Here is a 15,507-nt window from a genome sequence, read left to right on the forward strand (position 1 = left end):
TCTCAGGGCAAAGACTCATCACCTGGTCCCAGTCTGGGCCACTCTTCCCCTCTGCCTGCACTCCCACTACAGGGCTCTTCTTTCAGTTTCTCAAACATGCCGTGTTCCTACTTAGTTCAATACCCTTTTTAAATGCTAATTGCCTTGCCAGGAATGTTCTTCTTCCCCACTTTGTCATCAAGCTAACTCTTAATGATCCATTAATCCTCAAACATCACTTGCTTTTGGAAGCCTTCCCTGACCACTCCTGCTAGTCTGTGTTTTTAAAGACCACAGTGAGTTTTCTCCTTTGGGCAGTTATCATGTTTCTAAATATGTACTTGCACGATTAATTTTCTCAGGGTTATTTTGCCAGACCTGAGCATTTCAGGTATGTAATGTTTGTTGAATTCATTCAAATATTAACATATTAATATAATATTAATTCAAGGAATTTAAATCATTAGTTTTCAATATTAGTATAACTATTTCTTTCTTTCTTTTCCTTTTTCTTTTTTTTTTTTTTTTTTTTTTGAGACGGAGTCTAGCTCTGTCGCCCAGGCTGGAGTGCAGTGGCGCAATCTCAGCTCACTCACTGCAAGCTCCATCTCCCCGGTTCAGGCCATTCTCTGCCTCAGCCTCCTGAGTAGCTGGGACTACAGGCATCACCATCACACCCAGCTAATTTTTTTCTATTTTTAGTAGAGATGGGGTTTCACTGTGTTAGCCAGGATAGTCTCGGTCTCCTATCTCGTGATCCGCCTGCCTTGGCCTCCCAAAGTGCTGAGATTACAGGCATGAGCCACTGTGCCCAGCTTTTTTTTTTTTTTTGAGACAGAATCTCACTCTGTCACGGAGGCAGGAGTACAGTGGCACTGTGTCGGCTCACTGCAACCTCCGTCTCCTGGGTTCAAGCAATTCTCCTGCCTCAGCCTCCCAAGTAGCTGGGATTACAAGCACCCACCACCATACTTGGCTAGTTTTTATATGTTTAGTAGAGATGGGTTTCACCATGTTGGCCAGGCTGGTCTTGCTCCTGACCTCAGGTGATTCACCCGCCTCAGCCTCCCAAAGTGCTGGGATTATAGGCGTGAGCCACCACGCCCAGCCAATAACTGCTATTTTAAGCACTTTCTGTACTAAGTACTAAGTTAATTACCCTACATGCATGATCTCATTTTACCTCCACGTGGATCTTGTAAAGTAGGTTTAAATGCATTTTTTCAGATGAAGAAATTGAAGCTATGAGAGGTAAAAAAATGGGCCCAGAGTCAGACAGTGGGAAGAGGCAGAGCCATGATTTGAACTAGGTCTATTTGATGTCAAAGTCATAGCTTGTAGACTGTGTAACACACGGTTATTTCAATTTGTCAGTTCCCAAGATGATTATTAAAGCTGACAAAAATCAGTGGCAGAAGTCTGTTGAGCCGAGCTGGTTTCCTTGAGTTAAATAAATTGCTAGAAAAATGCAAACAGCACCAGGGGAATTTAGACCTCAGCCTTTATCCACTAGATGGCCAATGAGTAAGAAAATAGTAAATGTAACAGCTGCTTTTCCTGGCTCTGCAGGGACAGTAACCAAGCAATGTCCAATGGGTAAGCTCTTCTGATTCTACTTCTTGAGATTTTCCCCAGGTATGACACACTCAGAGGTACTTAGACAAACTGGAATAGATCCACAGAGGCTGACCAAAGTGGTTAGAAAGTAAGGAAAGGAACTGAAAATATGCAATGTGGGGAGAGGGCACTAGAGGGCACATGATAGCTGTCTGCAGAGATCCTAAGCATGGTGAGTGGAGTGACATCAGAATTCTGTTTGTTGCAGAAGCAGAAAATGAAATACTGCATGTTCTTACTTATAAGGGTAGCTAAACATTGGATAGACATGGACATAAAGATAGGAACAATAGACACTGGAGACTACTGGAGGAGAGAGGAGGGCAAGGGTTGAAAAACTACCAACTGGATACTATGCCAGTCACCTGGGTAATGGTTCAATCATACTCCAAACTTCAGCATCATGCAATGTACCCTTGTAACAAACCTACACATATACTGCCTGAATCTAATACAAAAGTTGAAAGAAAAAGAAAGAAAGAGTTCCACTTGTGAGTACAGGGAATCTAACCGAGAGCAAATGAAAAAATAGCAGGGAGATGCTTTTAAAGTGGACGCAAAGCACCTCCTGTGAAGGGAGAATGGTGTCATGCAAAAAAACAAAACAAATCTGCTTCCAGATCCCAACTCTTCATAGTTGAGAGATCTCATGCAAACCTAATTTTTCTGAGCCTCTACTTCTCAATCCATAACATGGAAATAACAAGCTTCTTTTGAATAAACTTACTCTGAGAATTAAGACATTTTGAAAGAGGCCACACTGTTCACAACACATAATCATTGCTTAATACATGTTCGCTCCTTTCTTTCCCTTTCCAGTAATGAATATTGCACATGCTTAGATTGGCTTCCTTATAAGATAATAAATTATACATCTGCTGGACGTGGTGGCTCACACGTGTAATCCCAGCACTTTAGGAGGCTGAGGCGGTGGATCATGATGTCAAGAGATCGAGACCATCCTAACCAACCAACATGGTGAAACCCCATCTCTACTAAAAATACAAAAATTTGCTGGACATAGTGGTGCATGCCTGTAGTCCCAGCTACTTGGGAGCAACAGAGCGAAACTCTGTGTCAAATAAATAAATAAATAAATAAATTAATTAATTAATAATACATCACAGGACTATAAGAAAAAACTGGAAAAATGCCTGTGGGGATATTATGTTAAAAACACCAGCATTAAATGTGGTGTTGTCCCAGGTGGTCTTAAATGTCCTTTCACATTTCAGCATTCTAGAACCCCAGGATCATGAAGCAGAATTTCCCAAAATTTGGCAGATCCCTAGTCTGGTGAGATGTTCTACCAAAACAAAGAAAACTGTTCTGTGATAAAGTCTGACCTAGAACTGCTGCCTGTCGCGTGCCCGCAGACTCACAATGCACATTAACATGGTAAAAACACTGAGAAGCACCACAGGAAAGAAACGCCAGTCTTTATCTAAACATATTTAACGTAAGAATCCTTCCTGCTCCCCTCCCCACAATACCTATTTATATCTAGCTGACACATGGAGAAAATCTAGTATCATATCAGGTATAAGATATCTTTCTCTTCCATTTAAATGACTCCTCAGGACAAGAATAAATGTCACTTCTCAAGTTCAGGTTTTCACCCCATCTAAAAGATGGGCTTGAAGATGTGGGGCTAAGCATGCTTAGTTACCTTGGGCAGGTGGTACCCAGCCAAAGTAGTATCAACTGTCGCTTCCCTGGGAACGTTCAGGGGGATGATGTTGCCCATTCTCTGCACCTCATGGATGACGGCATTGGTGTAGGGCATGGACTCCCGGGCGGCTGTGCTCGGCTGCTGCCCCTGGCCGATCACTCTGTCAATCTCAGCTTGTACTTTTTCTGGTAAAGAGGGAAGGGTTCTATTATTTTTTAAGCTTTTATGCTTTATTATAAAGAGGTATGAGTGGTCTCCAAGATCTCATCTGTTGTATTTAAATTACTGACCAGGTTGCAAGAAATAAAATGGTTTGTAACTTTTTGAAAGGCTTATTCAGAAAACTACCAACTCTGTAAATCTCCCTGAGCCTGGTTAGGCTATGGGATGGAATGACCAGGATTAACATGGCTAAACTCCATCATATCAGACCCCAGCAGCCTTGGTGTCTGGTGAAGACCCACTTTCTGGTATACAAATGGCACTTTCTCACTGTGTCCTTACATAGTAGAAGGAGTGAGGCAGCTCTCTGGAGTCTCTTTCATAACAGTATTACTCCCATCCCTGAAGGCTAATCACCTCCCAAAGGCCCCACCTCCTAATATCATCACACTGGGAATGAGCTTTCAACATATACATTAGGGCTGGGGTGGGCCCAAATATTCAACCCTTAGCAGATCTACAGACTCTAATTTCTCGGGTAGACACGTAAGAGTGGAAAGCGGGCCCTGGGGTAAGACCCATCGGATTGCAAACTTGCTCTACAACATTGATGCCTCAAGTTACTTACACTCTTTAAATCTCAGTTTCCTTATTTGATGAGGGAGGATAAATCTACCTTCATCTTAAGGATGTTTTGAGATTTACATGAACTGATGTTTTGAGATTTGTGTGACCAGATAGGACTGCTACCAGTTTCTTTCGCTGGTTGAGTGCTCACCTAGCCAGTGAGAGAAACTGCAGCAGTCTTACCTCTTTTCTCTTTTTCTAGAGTAATAGAGATTTTAGCTGGAGACCTGACTGCCCAGCTAAAGAATATATTTTCCAGGTCCTATTGTAACTGAGTGTGACCATATGACTAAATTCTGACTAATAGAATGTAAGCAGAAGTGACGTTTAATCCTTGGAACAAGTTCTTAAAGAAAGGATATGCGCTTCCTTCCCCCTTTCGCTTCCTACTGGAGGAAAGCCTATTGGTGAGCTGTCTTAGTGCTAACAAGAGCATCATTCTAATCACAACAGAGCAACAAGTTGGAAGGAGTTGGGAACCCTAATGACTTTGCAAAGCCTAGTTGGGATTTTTTTTTTTTTTTTTTTTACCTGAAAGTGAAATAAATTATAATTTTTGAAAAACATTTTATTTGTGGGTAAAATACCCACAACATAAAATTTACTATGTTAGCATTTTTAAATGAACAGTTCAGTAGTATTCAATATATTCACACTGTTGGGCAATCACTCTCCAGAACTTTTTCATCTTGCAGAACTAAAGCTCTACATCTCCTCCCTCAGCCTCGGGCCACCACCATTCTACTTTGTGTCTCTAGGCGTTTCACTATTCTTGATAACTCATGTAAGTGGAATCATACAGTGCTTGTGTGTTTGTTACTAGCCTTTTTAACTGAGCATGACCCTGGATGCATATACCTAAATACACACATATAAAGCATACATTATGCAGATACAGAAGAAAAAATAAAGTTCTGTAAACAAACTTACCTTAGTACATGGGAAGCACTCTGATCTTTTCTATTTTTATCTTAAGAAAAAAAGTTGGTCTTGATCCACTAAATTGATTTTATGACTCATTAATAAATGGTTACCCACAATTCGAAAAACTGTATTGTTAAGCATTCCCATCCCCCATATGTTCAAACTGTTCTGGAAGCTGGAGGAAGAAAAATGATGTGAACATCATTCTTGAGTGGACTATAGTCTGTGGGGAAGCTATAGAAATAATACATGATAAGCCTAGTAACAAAGGCACATTACATCATCTCTGGAGGGAGAAAATGTTAATAATTTCCTAGGGGAGTGCAGAAACATCTTAGAGAGGTAGTATTTGAACAGATTCTTCAAGAAGAGCTAGGAGTTTACTATGTAGGAAAACTGGGCAAGTAGAGGGGAAAGCATATATCATGACATAGAGCCAAAATACAGACTACAAAGAAAATGACGTGTCACTTAGTGAGGCCACCATGGAGGGTAGGTGGGGCCAAGGCTAGACAGACAGAAGGGGCATATCGGAGGGTGACATATACCAGACTAAGGTGTTTGAACATTATTCAGGGGGAAATGGGAAGGCATCACTTAAAAGAAGGGAAAGACACAACTAGACTTTCACATGAGAAAGTAACTGTTTCCTGGAACTGTCTCAATGTCGATTGACTTCATGGATTTCCCTCTTGCCTCTGAGCTTCTTGAGGACAAGGATTCTCTCTCACATTTGTATTACCTGGGCCCATCACAGTTCAGACAGAATATGTGAAGAATGTGCAGTTTCCAAGACCTCATCACTCATGACTGTTCTGCCTCTCTTTTCATCCTACAATGAGATCTTCTGGCTCTGACTTCAGGCAGCACGTCCCAGGAGGCACTATTCTGTCCTGGTCCAGGCTCACTCACTGACATGCTCACCTTGGATTTCTGGGTAGAGGGCCATATAAAGCAGAGCCCATCGTAGAGTCGTAGAAGTTGTCTCGGTTCCAGCAAAGAAGAGGTCCAGAGTGCTGCAGATGAGGTTTTCTTCATGGAAACTTGAAGTAGAATTGCCTGTGTGCTAGAAAAGACAATGTTTAATCTTATTTATTGGTTTATTCAGAGGATTCCTGATTGTTATAACACACAGGGGCTTCTTCCTAAGAGGAAATTTGGAAGAAAAGGTCCCCAAAAGAAACAGTTTTCCCTTTGGCCTCTTTAGAAGGCAGACTTTTATTACAGCAATATCGTTAGCACTGTCCTGCCTCAAGTGCTGGACACCTTTGGATGGATGAAAATCAAGACAATTGTTTTCTTTTGCCTCTAATTTGGGGGAAGCTTTTAGTACAGTGAAAGGAGAATGGGATGTGAATAAGACAGATTTGGCTTCCAATATTAACCACTTCAATTAGCAGCTGTATGACCTAGGGCAAGTTACTTAACCTCTCTGTTCTTCAGTTTCCCATTTTATACACTGGAAATAGGAGTGCACACCCCTTAAGAGGGCATTATGGTTTACATGAATGCAAGGATGCATAGCAAATACTTGAGAAATGTTTGTACTGATAACAGAAAAGACAAATGGAATTCCTCTTGTGAACAACAATTCTTATATCTCCTCATTCATCTTTTCCTTTCCAATTTGAACCTCACTGATTCTAACAAGCATTCCTCATGACACTGATATCTTTAACATCAGCTTCTGGAAACTTCAATTTGTCCAATGTTGCTCTTGATGTTAATGGTCCCTTCCTTACCTGCACAACATATAGCGAATCTCCTCCTCTGAGGTGAAAACAATACTTCTATAAATGTCATGCCAATAAGGTTAAATAAGAGGGAAAGAAATCCACCATTCTTTCCAATCCAGAAGGAGGATTGGATGTATAAAGATGACAGTATTGACACAGAGATACATGTTAACCAGAGGGGTAACTGTGTTCAAAGTCATGCATCCAATTTGGTTTCCTCTTTACTTCTGGCCTGTAATGTTGGAAAGTGAAAGGTACAAGACAGAAGGAAAGGCAAAAGCCCAACTCAGGCCTTAATAAAGTTGGCCTTTAAACTCTGGCATCTAACTCAGCTTTACTTGTATTCTCTATGGGGGCTGAGAAAAGGATATAGGTTATTGGGTCCAGGCCCAACTAATGATAGAACAGAGCTTTGAGGATTAACTGCTATGTTCCCCCTTTGTGTATACCTCCAAAAAACAGTAGAGGGTAGGGGATGGGGGATGAAAGGGCAGTATTTGGGCATTCACAGGACCTCAAACCAAATGCCATTAACCCCCATCTTTATCTCTAATTGCATCATCAATACTGAGTTAATGTTACTCTACATTTTCTGAAATATTGCCCTTAGTTTTACTCCTGTAGCAGGCTGAATAATGACCCACAAAGATGCCCATCCACATCCTAATGTCTGGAATCTAGGGATGTTACTTTATAGGGAAAAAGGAACTTTGCAGATGTGGTTAAGGATTTTGAGATGGGCAGATTATCCTGGAACATCCCAGTGGGCCCAGTGTTATCATAATAGTCTTTATTAGAGGGAAATAAGAGGGACAAAGTCAGAGAAAGGATGCCAGGATGGAAGCAGATACCAGAGAGAAGAGAAGATGCTGTGCTTCTGGCTTTGAAGATGAAGGAGGTGGCCCCAAGCCAAGGGATATAGGCAGCTCCTAGAAGCTGGGAGAGTAATAGAAACAGATTCTCCTCCAGCACCTCCAAAGAGAGCCAGCCTAGCCAAAACCTTACCTGTAACTCAGTGAAGCTGATTTCATACTTCTGACATCTAGAACTGTGAGAGAATGAATCTGTGCTATTTTAGGCACCAAGTTTGTGATCATTTGTTATAGCAGCAGCTGGAAACTAATACACCCCTATTTGTGCTGTAAGAAAAAAATACAAAATGACTTTGGTTTTCTCACCTTTGACATTTCTTTGAGGTAAGCATCAATAAAGTCTCTTGTTTCTGCAGGATTCCAATCCTTCCTGTGTTTTTCAATCATATGAGAAACAAACAATTTCAGTTTTTCCCAGTTGCTGAAAAGAGTTTGGTGGGGTCCAGGCAGGAATTTCATTAGCCATGGAAAGATATTGTAGAGCTAATTGAGAAAAACAAAACAATCATGCAGATAACATTGTGCCTTTTTTTCACTTTTTAAGACAACAGAAACCATCTTCTCTTTCTATCGCTTTTATTTGCTCACACTTAAACCTTGGTTATCCTTGACCCCTCTTTTCTCTCTCACCCCTCTAGTGAAACAGTTCAGCTCTCTGTCAAAAATATATCCAGCCTCAGACCACTTGTCACCACTCCAACAGTTTGCCACCAAAAAAAAAAAAATACTTATGAGACATCTGGGGACATCTGAGCACTGGCTGAGTGTTTGAAGGCATTAAATAACTATTGTTCATATTTTTCAGGCACGATGGTATTTTATTTTTGTTAAAATGGATCTTTTTATAAATATATGCTGAAATATTTATGTATCAAATAATTGAGGTCTATAATTTGCTCCAAAATAATTCAGGGACAGTGGGAATGTGGTGGTAGGGCACAGATGCAGACACAGTGAGAATGGCCATGTGCTGATAATTGTTAGAGCTCATTGACTAGTACACAGTGATTCATGATTGTATTCTTTTATGTACATTTGTAATTTTCAAAAATAGAGTCATTTTTTAAACAAAGGAAATTTTTAAAAATTTTGATAATGGCACACTGCATAATTCAAGGGCACTCTTTCTATTGAGAACACCAAGAAAAGATACATGTGTATGCATTTAAGCACACATATATACAAACCAAGATAGTGAGGAAGTTTCCAGGATAAGGCTTAGGGGAAGAAGAAAGCCCAGGGTATGAACTCAATACTTGGGGTCATCTTCTCCCCCTGCCCCCTAGCTCCCAGAAATGTCTTCCAAATTCAGAAAAGTGACTGAGGAACCAAGAAACTGAGCAGAGTTTTTGACAAAGACTCAAAGGCTTATATGGACAAAAATTGGGGTGCAGGGCCCACCAAGGGAGGATTGAGTTTGAACCCCAAACAGCTACATTCTATGGAATTAGAAGATTGATGATATTAAATGCTGATGGGCAGACAAATAATGCAATGAGCTTGGCAATCTTTAAACATCTTTTATCTCTAGATACATATATAAAAAATTAGTGGATGTAACCACAAGAACACTTGTACAAGAATGTTCATGGCAGGTTTATTCATAGCATCCAAAACTTGGAAACAATTTAAATGTCCGTCAGTACAGAACAGATTGACAAAAAGTGGTACATTCATACAATGAAATACTAATCTGCATTAAAAAAGAGCAACCAACACAGATGAATCTCAAAGCAACTTGCTGAGGAAGAAAGCGGATACAGAAGAGAACCTCTGAGGGAGGAGGGAAATGGACAAGTTGGGGAAGGACACAGCAAGGAGAGACTCAAGGGCAACGGCAATATTGTTGTTCTTTTTAAAAAGAACAATATAGGTGGATAGGCGTATGTCATATAACATGTTGCACCTTACATGCATGTTAGAAATGGTTTTTGCATATAAATATTTCATATTATTTAAAAAACTAAAGTCAACAGACTGATTTCAAATAAGTTTGTGTTGAAATCAGTTTTGAAAGGTTATATTTTAGCTTCAAAAACCCACAAAAAACTAAAAGGAAAAACCCATATGTGTCTGACATTGTCCCCAATTTGCTGAACCAAGATAAGCCTTACCTGGCACGTTTTTGAAGCCTCCAAGTATGTGACTTCATCCAATAACTTCAGCAGCTCCTGAAACTGACTATCCTGGTACTCAAAGCGTTCTCCAAAGGTGATGGAGCAAATGATATTGGAAACTGCATTGTTTATCTTGAAGTGAGGGTCAAAAGGCTGTCCTGAAGGTGGAGGAAGGGCAAGATGGATGCTTCTGATGGATTTGTCTCCATTTCCTACTAAGAGTCTACTCTATATGGCATAAGACATACCTAGTGCAGAACCATATATGCGGCTCTGGCCACATGGCCTTACACTGCGTCTGACATACAAATAGTATTCAGTCAACTCCAGGGAAGTCAAACTGTGGACCAGGGCTTAAATTCAGTAATGTGTTTAGTGCCCATCTTTGCGTATTTACTTCTAAAACTCTTTGAGGACGGAGTCGTGGTTAAGTTGTTCACTGTTCTATCTTCCATTCCTAGCACACTGCTGGGCATAGAACAAGTACTTACTCACTTAGTAAGTATCTGTCCAATGAACAAATGGGCCACAGTCTCTCACATTTGTCGTATGCAATGCTCACCGTTCTCCTCTTTTATTGCTTCAGTGAGGTGTTGGGCCTCCTCCTGAATGCGTTCCTCTAAGCTCTTCTTTCCTAAACCAAAGTTCCTTAGTGCTGTCAGAGTGAACCGTCTTTGCTCCTTCCATATCTGGCCACTTGACATAATCAATCCTGGGAAAAAGAAAGTCAACATTACAGTATTCTGATTCCATAATGTGAATATCCCGCAAATGATACGGGGATGTGTATCAGATGAAGGACAGGAGAAGATCATTAAGGCACTTGAAAACTGCCCAGAGAAATAATCCCAAAGCAATAGATAAAATGGCTAATATTTACTGATTGCTTGCAATGTCAGGCACTTTAATATGTATTTTGTTGTGCATTACATAATTTAGTACTCATAGAAACTCTTTGGGATAGGTACAATTATTACCACTCCTCACCCACTCATTTTGCTCATGAAAAAACTGAGGAACAAGGGATAAAGGATAAAATACACTTTACAAGGTCTCACAGTAAGTAAGCAACTAAACAGGTGTTCAATTTCAGGTCTGCCTGATTCCAAATCCCATGCTTTGATTATTAGTTACATAAGATAAGTATTTATGTTATGCTAAAGACTAGGAATGCACTAAGGGATAAGATGATATCTATACTCTTAAAGAGGCTAAGAAAGGCTTTATAGGAGAGGTCCTATCTAACCCGGACATTAAAAGATGACGTAAGGAATCAAGAGAGCAAGGAGGAGTGAATGTTCCATGCAGAAAGAAGAGTACAAGCAAAGAAAAAAAATTTTGGTGGGCTTAACAGACCATCATTTGTTTTATAACATAGGTAATGCCACATTCCTTTCAATTTCAATTCCAGAGCACTCCTCAACACCTTTTAATATCTGACTATGGCCTTCTCACTCACTGAATTGGTCTGCCTCGTTGTCATATGCAGGGATACCTTTTGACCTCGTCTTACTTGCAGCTGCAGTAGACGCTTCTTTCTTGAAATACTGCCTTCCAGTGGTGCTCAGAATACCATTGTCTCCAGATTTTCTTCCTAATTCTCTACCAGCAATTTCCTATGTCTTTTGCTGGTTCATATTCCATTAGATCTTGAAATGGTGGAGTTCTTCAGGAACTTCTTCATCTAAAACTTCTTTTTCTCACCCTATACTCTATTTCTGGTAAATCTTATCAACTCCTAAAATTTTAAATAACATCTATTGATAGTGACCATCTATTTCTGTCCCTGAGCTCCAGAGTCTTATATACAACACTGCCTGCTTGACTTCGCTGATTTAAAGGCATTTTGAATTCAGCATATCCATGACTGAACTCACAATTTTCTCCATATGACTTTTCACCCATGCCCAACTAAACCAAATACCTTGTACTAAGTGTTCCTTTTCTCCATCATATACCCATCTGAGTGTCACCTCAACACCTCCTTCTCCCTGCACCTATGTCATCAGGTCTTAAGAGGTGTACTTCCTGGATATCTCAAATCCAGGTCTTCCCTGCTGTTATCTTGGTGTAACCTACTGTTATTTCCCTACTGTTATTGGACCTCCCTAGCCTGAGCTACCACTGTCTGTAACCTAAAATGCTACAAAAGTCTCTTGCTCCTTTTCTTCTATTCTCTGAATAGCAGCCTAAATAAAACCTAAAAATGTACAGTGTAAGTATAGTTCCCTTCTCTACTTAAAGCCATTCAAGAGCTTCCATTAATGTTAGGATAAAAACTAATATCCTTAACAGGAACTTGCACGAGCTATTCCTGGCCAAGCTCAGTAGTTTCATCTCCCTTTAATTATCTCCTTTTAATCCCCATCCTTGTCATATTGGCCACCTTTCATTTCTCAAGTTCCCTGTCCTTTTCATGTCAGGGACTTTTCATATTCTTTTCTGTCTGCCAGATTGTTTCACCGGTTTATTAAATGAATATTTACTTACTTTTTCTGCATCCCAGGACTGCATTAATAAGTACATTCTGCACTCGACTTCAAAACACTGTAGACTTCTAACTATTATAGTTAATTGATACTATTTTTTCTCTCTGCATAGAATATAAACTACATAGGATATGGATTTTATCTATTCTTCTCACTGTTACATCACTCATGCCTAGTACTGTGCTTCACAAGGCAGATAATACAGTGAACGGATATAGAATTAATTGAGGACCTATTTCAAAGAACTGAGAAGCACCTAAAAGTGGTGCTTTGATAGAGTAATAGATTTGAGATTGTCATTTCAATTTTTAAATGTTTCCATATATTTAACGGTAATTTTAAGTGTTCATGCCAATCTGTTCTATCATAGACCAGAAAGCTCAAGATCCTCTGTGTGGCACAACCTTAATGAAAGAGAATAAAGAACTAGAGACAGGAAGAAGCAGCAACAGAATGAGGAAGATCCACATCCATTTTCCTAAGGGGAGAGGGTTGGAAGAGGAAAACAGAGAGAACACGTTCCTCTGCTATAAATGGGTAATGTGGTTACTTCATTAGAAAAGCATCCACAGTAGGTTTGGGCAGGGCATGTGGCTTCTCCCAAATCCCAGTGAGGGATGATCTTATCAAATCTTCTGAGGGAGTGACTTCAGTCAGGAAATGTGAATACCCAGCTTCCTTTAGTGGCAGGAAGTTTACTGTGGGGCTGGTTTCTAGGAGTGTTGTAAAATTATAGCCACCAAGGTGCCTTTAGCAGACTATAGGACTATCAACATCAAGCACTCACCTTTCATTGGCCAAGAAACTTACCATTTTTCTTAAAGGTACGTTCTCGCATAGGGGTCATGGGGCGGTTCCCAAAGTTTTGGTCCATGTGGATAAGGGCTTCTTTGATTAAGGGCAAGCCAGTAATAAGAACTGCAGATATGTCACCAAGCTCCAAGCTAAAAAGGTTCCCATATTTCTTCACAAACTGAAAAATAGTTAAATAGTAACAGTTGAATATGCACATATCCATGTGTTCAGAGATGGCGGATGTGTGTAGCTGGAGGGGCTCATATTGAGAGAAGTGTGTGTGTGTCTGTGTGTGTGTGAGAGAGAGAGAGAGAGAGTACATTGATCTCACAGGAATAATTTTATTTCCTTTTCCCCTCCTCTCAACAAGGCTCAGATTCAATTCACTTCAGAATGTGAATGTTTCTTTATAAAATATCTATTTATGTATTCAACCAACATGAATTGAGTGAGCATCTATCATGTGTCCCTAGGGCAAAGGCATGAGGATAAAACTGTAATAAAATAAATAAGTTCTGGCCATGTGGAGTGGCTCATGCCTGTAATCCCAACACCTTGGGGGGCCGAGGTAGGCAGATTGTTTGAGCCCAGGAGTCCGAGACCAGTCTGGGTAACACAGTGAGACCCTGTCTTTACAAAAAAATGAAAAATTAGCTGGGTATGGTTGTACACGCCTGTGGTCCCAGCTACTCAGGAGGCTGAGGTGGGAAGGTCACTTGAGCCTGAGAGGTTGAGCCTGCAGTCAGCCATAATCGTGCCACTGCACTCCAACCTGGGTGACAGAGTGAAAACCTGCCTCAATATATAGACGTAGTAAACAAGATTTCTAACCCCAAGCATCCTAGAGTGTAGTGAACAGAGAGAATTCAGCACATCTGCATTCTCTTCTCAACACTAATCATGTCTCAGCCACTTAAGAAGGCTGAGACTTCTTCAGTCTGGACTTCCTAGTAAATCGTAACTATCTGTTTAATCGAATCAGAATGCCCCCTTCCTAGACTGGGCATAGATTATAGAAACATATGCTAGATAATAGAAGGTGCATTATAGGGCAGGGGCCAAGCATGGAGGAAAGTCCTCAAGCTCTGGAGTTAGGTGGCAATCTGGGGTGTACAGTTCAATCGTTTTGGGCTCTTGGGGAAGTTGCTTTATTTTTTGAGCCTCAGCTCAGCTCCCCAGCTATAAAAGGGAGAAAATTATTCCTCCCTCTTAAGGTTCTGTGAGGAAGAATGAGAGCAGCAATGTGAAAGGCACTTTGTTTTCTGGTTCCAGGCGCACAGCCACCCGGCGAGTCTCCGAGGAATGAAAGAGCTCTGTGTGCAAAGGGCCGTGGATGCATTCTTACGGTGGCAAAGGGGACAGGAACCCACTGGTGTGTGGGAAGAAGGCACTCATGGTCACAGGCAGCCACTGCTAATCACCTTTCATATTTTATCTCATTAATCTCACAACCACCCTACAGTAGTAATAATTTTTCTCCTCTTTCAAGAGGGAAAACCTGCGTGACAAAGTTTAGTGGGAGTGACAGAGTGAAAGTAAGAATGAGTGAGAGTGAGAGAGTTGGGGTGGGAGAGAGAGAGAGAATGGGGGTGTGTATGTTCATGAATATGCACAAGCGTGTAAATATCTGCAAATATAGGTTGGAGGACAGTGTACAGTCATGAATCAAAATCCTTCCTAATCTACCTGTTCGACAAAGGGTCCCAGGTAGACCCTGCCTTTTGTCTGCCTGGGTTGTGTGTAGCTGCAGGCAGTGGTAACAATCCAAAGGACTTCATTTCCCTTAGATGTTTGTGGCCTCTTCTCCACAATCCAGATGCTTTTGCACTTACGCTCCACCATGTTCCTCTCAGAGTCCTGTACCCAACAGTCCCCATCTAGGCAAATACAATGGGTTCAGTCCTGAACTCAGTCCTTGTATTCTTTTGGCCCAGAGTCCTCCATCAATCTTTATCTCCTACACAGGATTTCCTGTCTTGCTAGGAAAAGCAGAGCTGAGATTCAATCTCAAGTCAGTTTGCTCCTAAAGTAAGCATCTTTGCTTCTATGAAATGGCAGTAATGGAACCACACACGTTAAGCATTTTTTTAAATGTACACTTGCTGAATTCCTGGATGAACTTCTTAGGCCTGACAAGAAGGATTTCTTGACTAATTTAGAACATTAAATAAGGATGTTTTTGGTAGAGCTGAAAAATATCAGGTTAAGTTAAATGACGTCTAACTAGCAAAGTATACAGCCTAGAACCTCAGCTTGTACTTGGGAGGGATTCAGAACTCCATTACTATTTACTGAAATAAACTTCTTAAGAATTTTATCTCTACCAACTCTCTGCCATTGCATATTTCTAGTTAAACAGAATTAGATCAACAACTTGTATGATATTATCAACTGTTTAAAGATGGAGTAGGAGCCCTGGGATGAGAATGGCGATGTCTAACAATTCTTACAAGCACCTTGTCAGTCATTTTATCCATTGCTTTAGAAAGATTAAATGACCCAGAGGGCTTCTGAGAA

General features: G+C 40.6%; 1 protein-coding gene across 1 annotated transcript in view; it reads right to left on the minus strand.

Moving 5' to 3' along the window:
• The window catches only part of LOC112630798 (cytochrome P450 2J2), a 31,847-nt gene that overhangs the window by 8,153 nt on the left and 8,187 nt on the right, over nt 1-15,507 (minus strand). The window contains exons 2-7 of the mRNA XM_025395419.1: nt 13,006-13,168; nt 10,269-10,418; nt 9,704-9,864; nt 7,896-8,072; nt 5,906-6,047; nt 3,266-3,453 (exon numbers count right to left, since the gene is read on the minus strand). Coding sequence (XP_025251204.1) covers nt 3,266-3,453; nt 5,906-6,047; nt 7,896-8,072; nt 9,704-9,864; nt 10,269-10,418; nt 13,006-13,168 — 981 coding nt within the window. The remainder of the gene's footprint in view (nt 1-3,265; nt 3,454-5,905; nt 6,048-7,895; nt 8,073-9,703; nt 9,865-10,268; nt 10,419-13,005; nt 13,169-15,507) is intronic.

This window comes from Theropithecus gelada, chromosome 1, assembly GCF_003255815.1.
Source record: "Theropithecus gelada isolate Dixy chromosome 1, Tgel_1.0, whole genome shotgun sequence".
Lineage (NCBI taxonomy): Eukaryota > Metazoa > Chordata > Mammalia > Primates > Cercopithecidae > Theropithecus > Theropithecus gelada.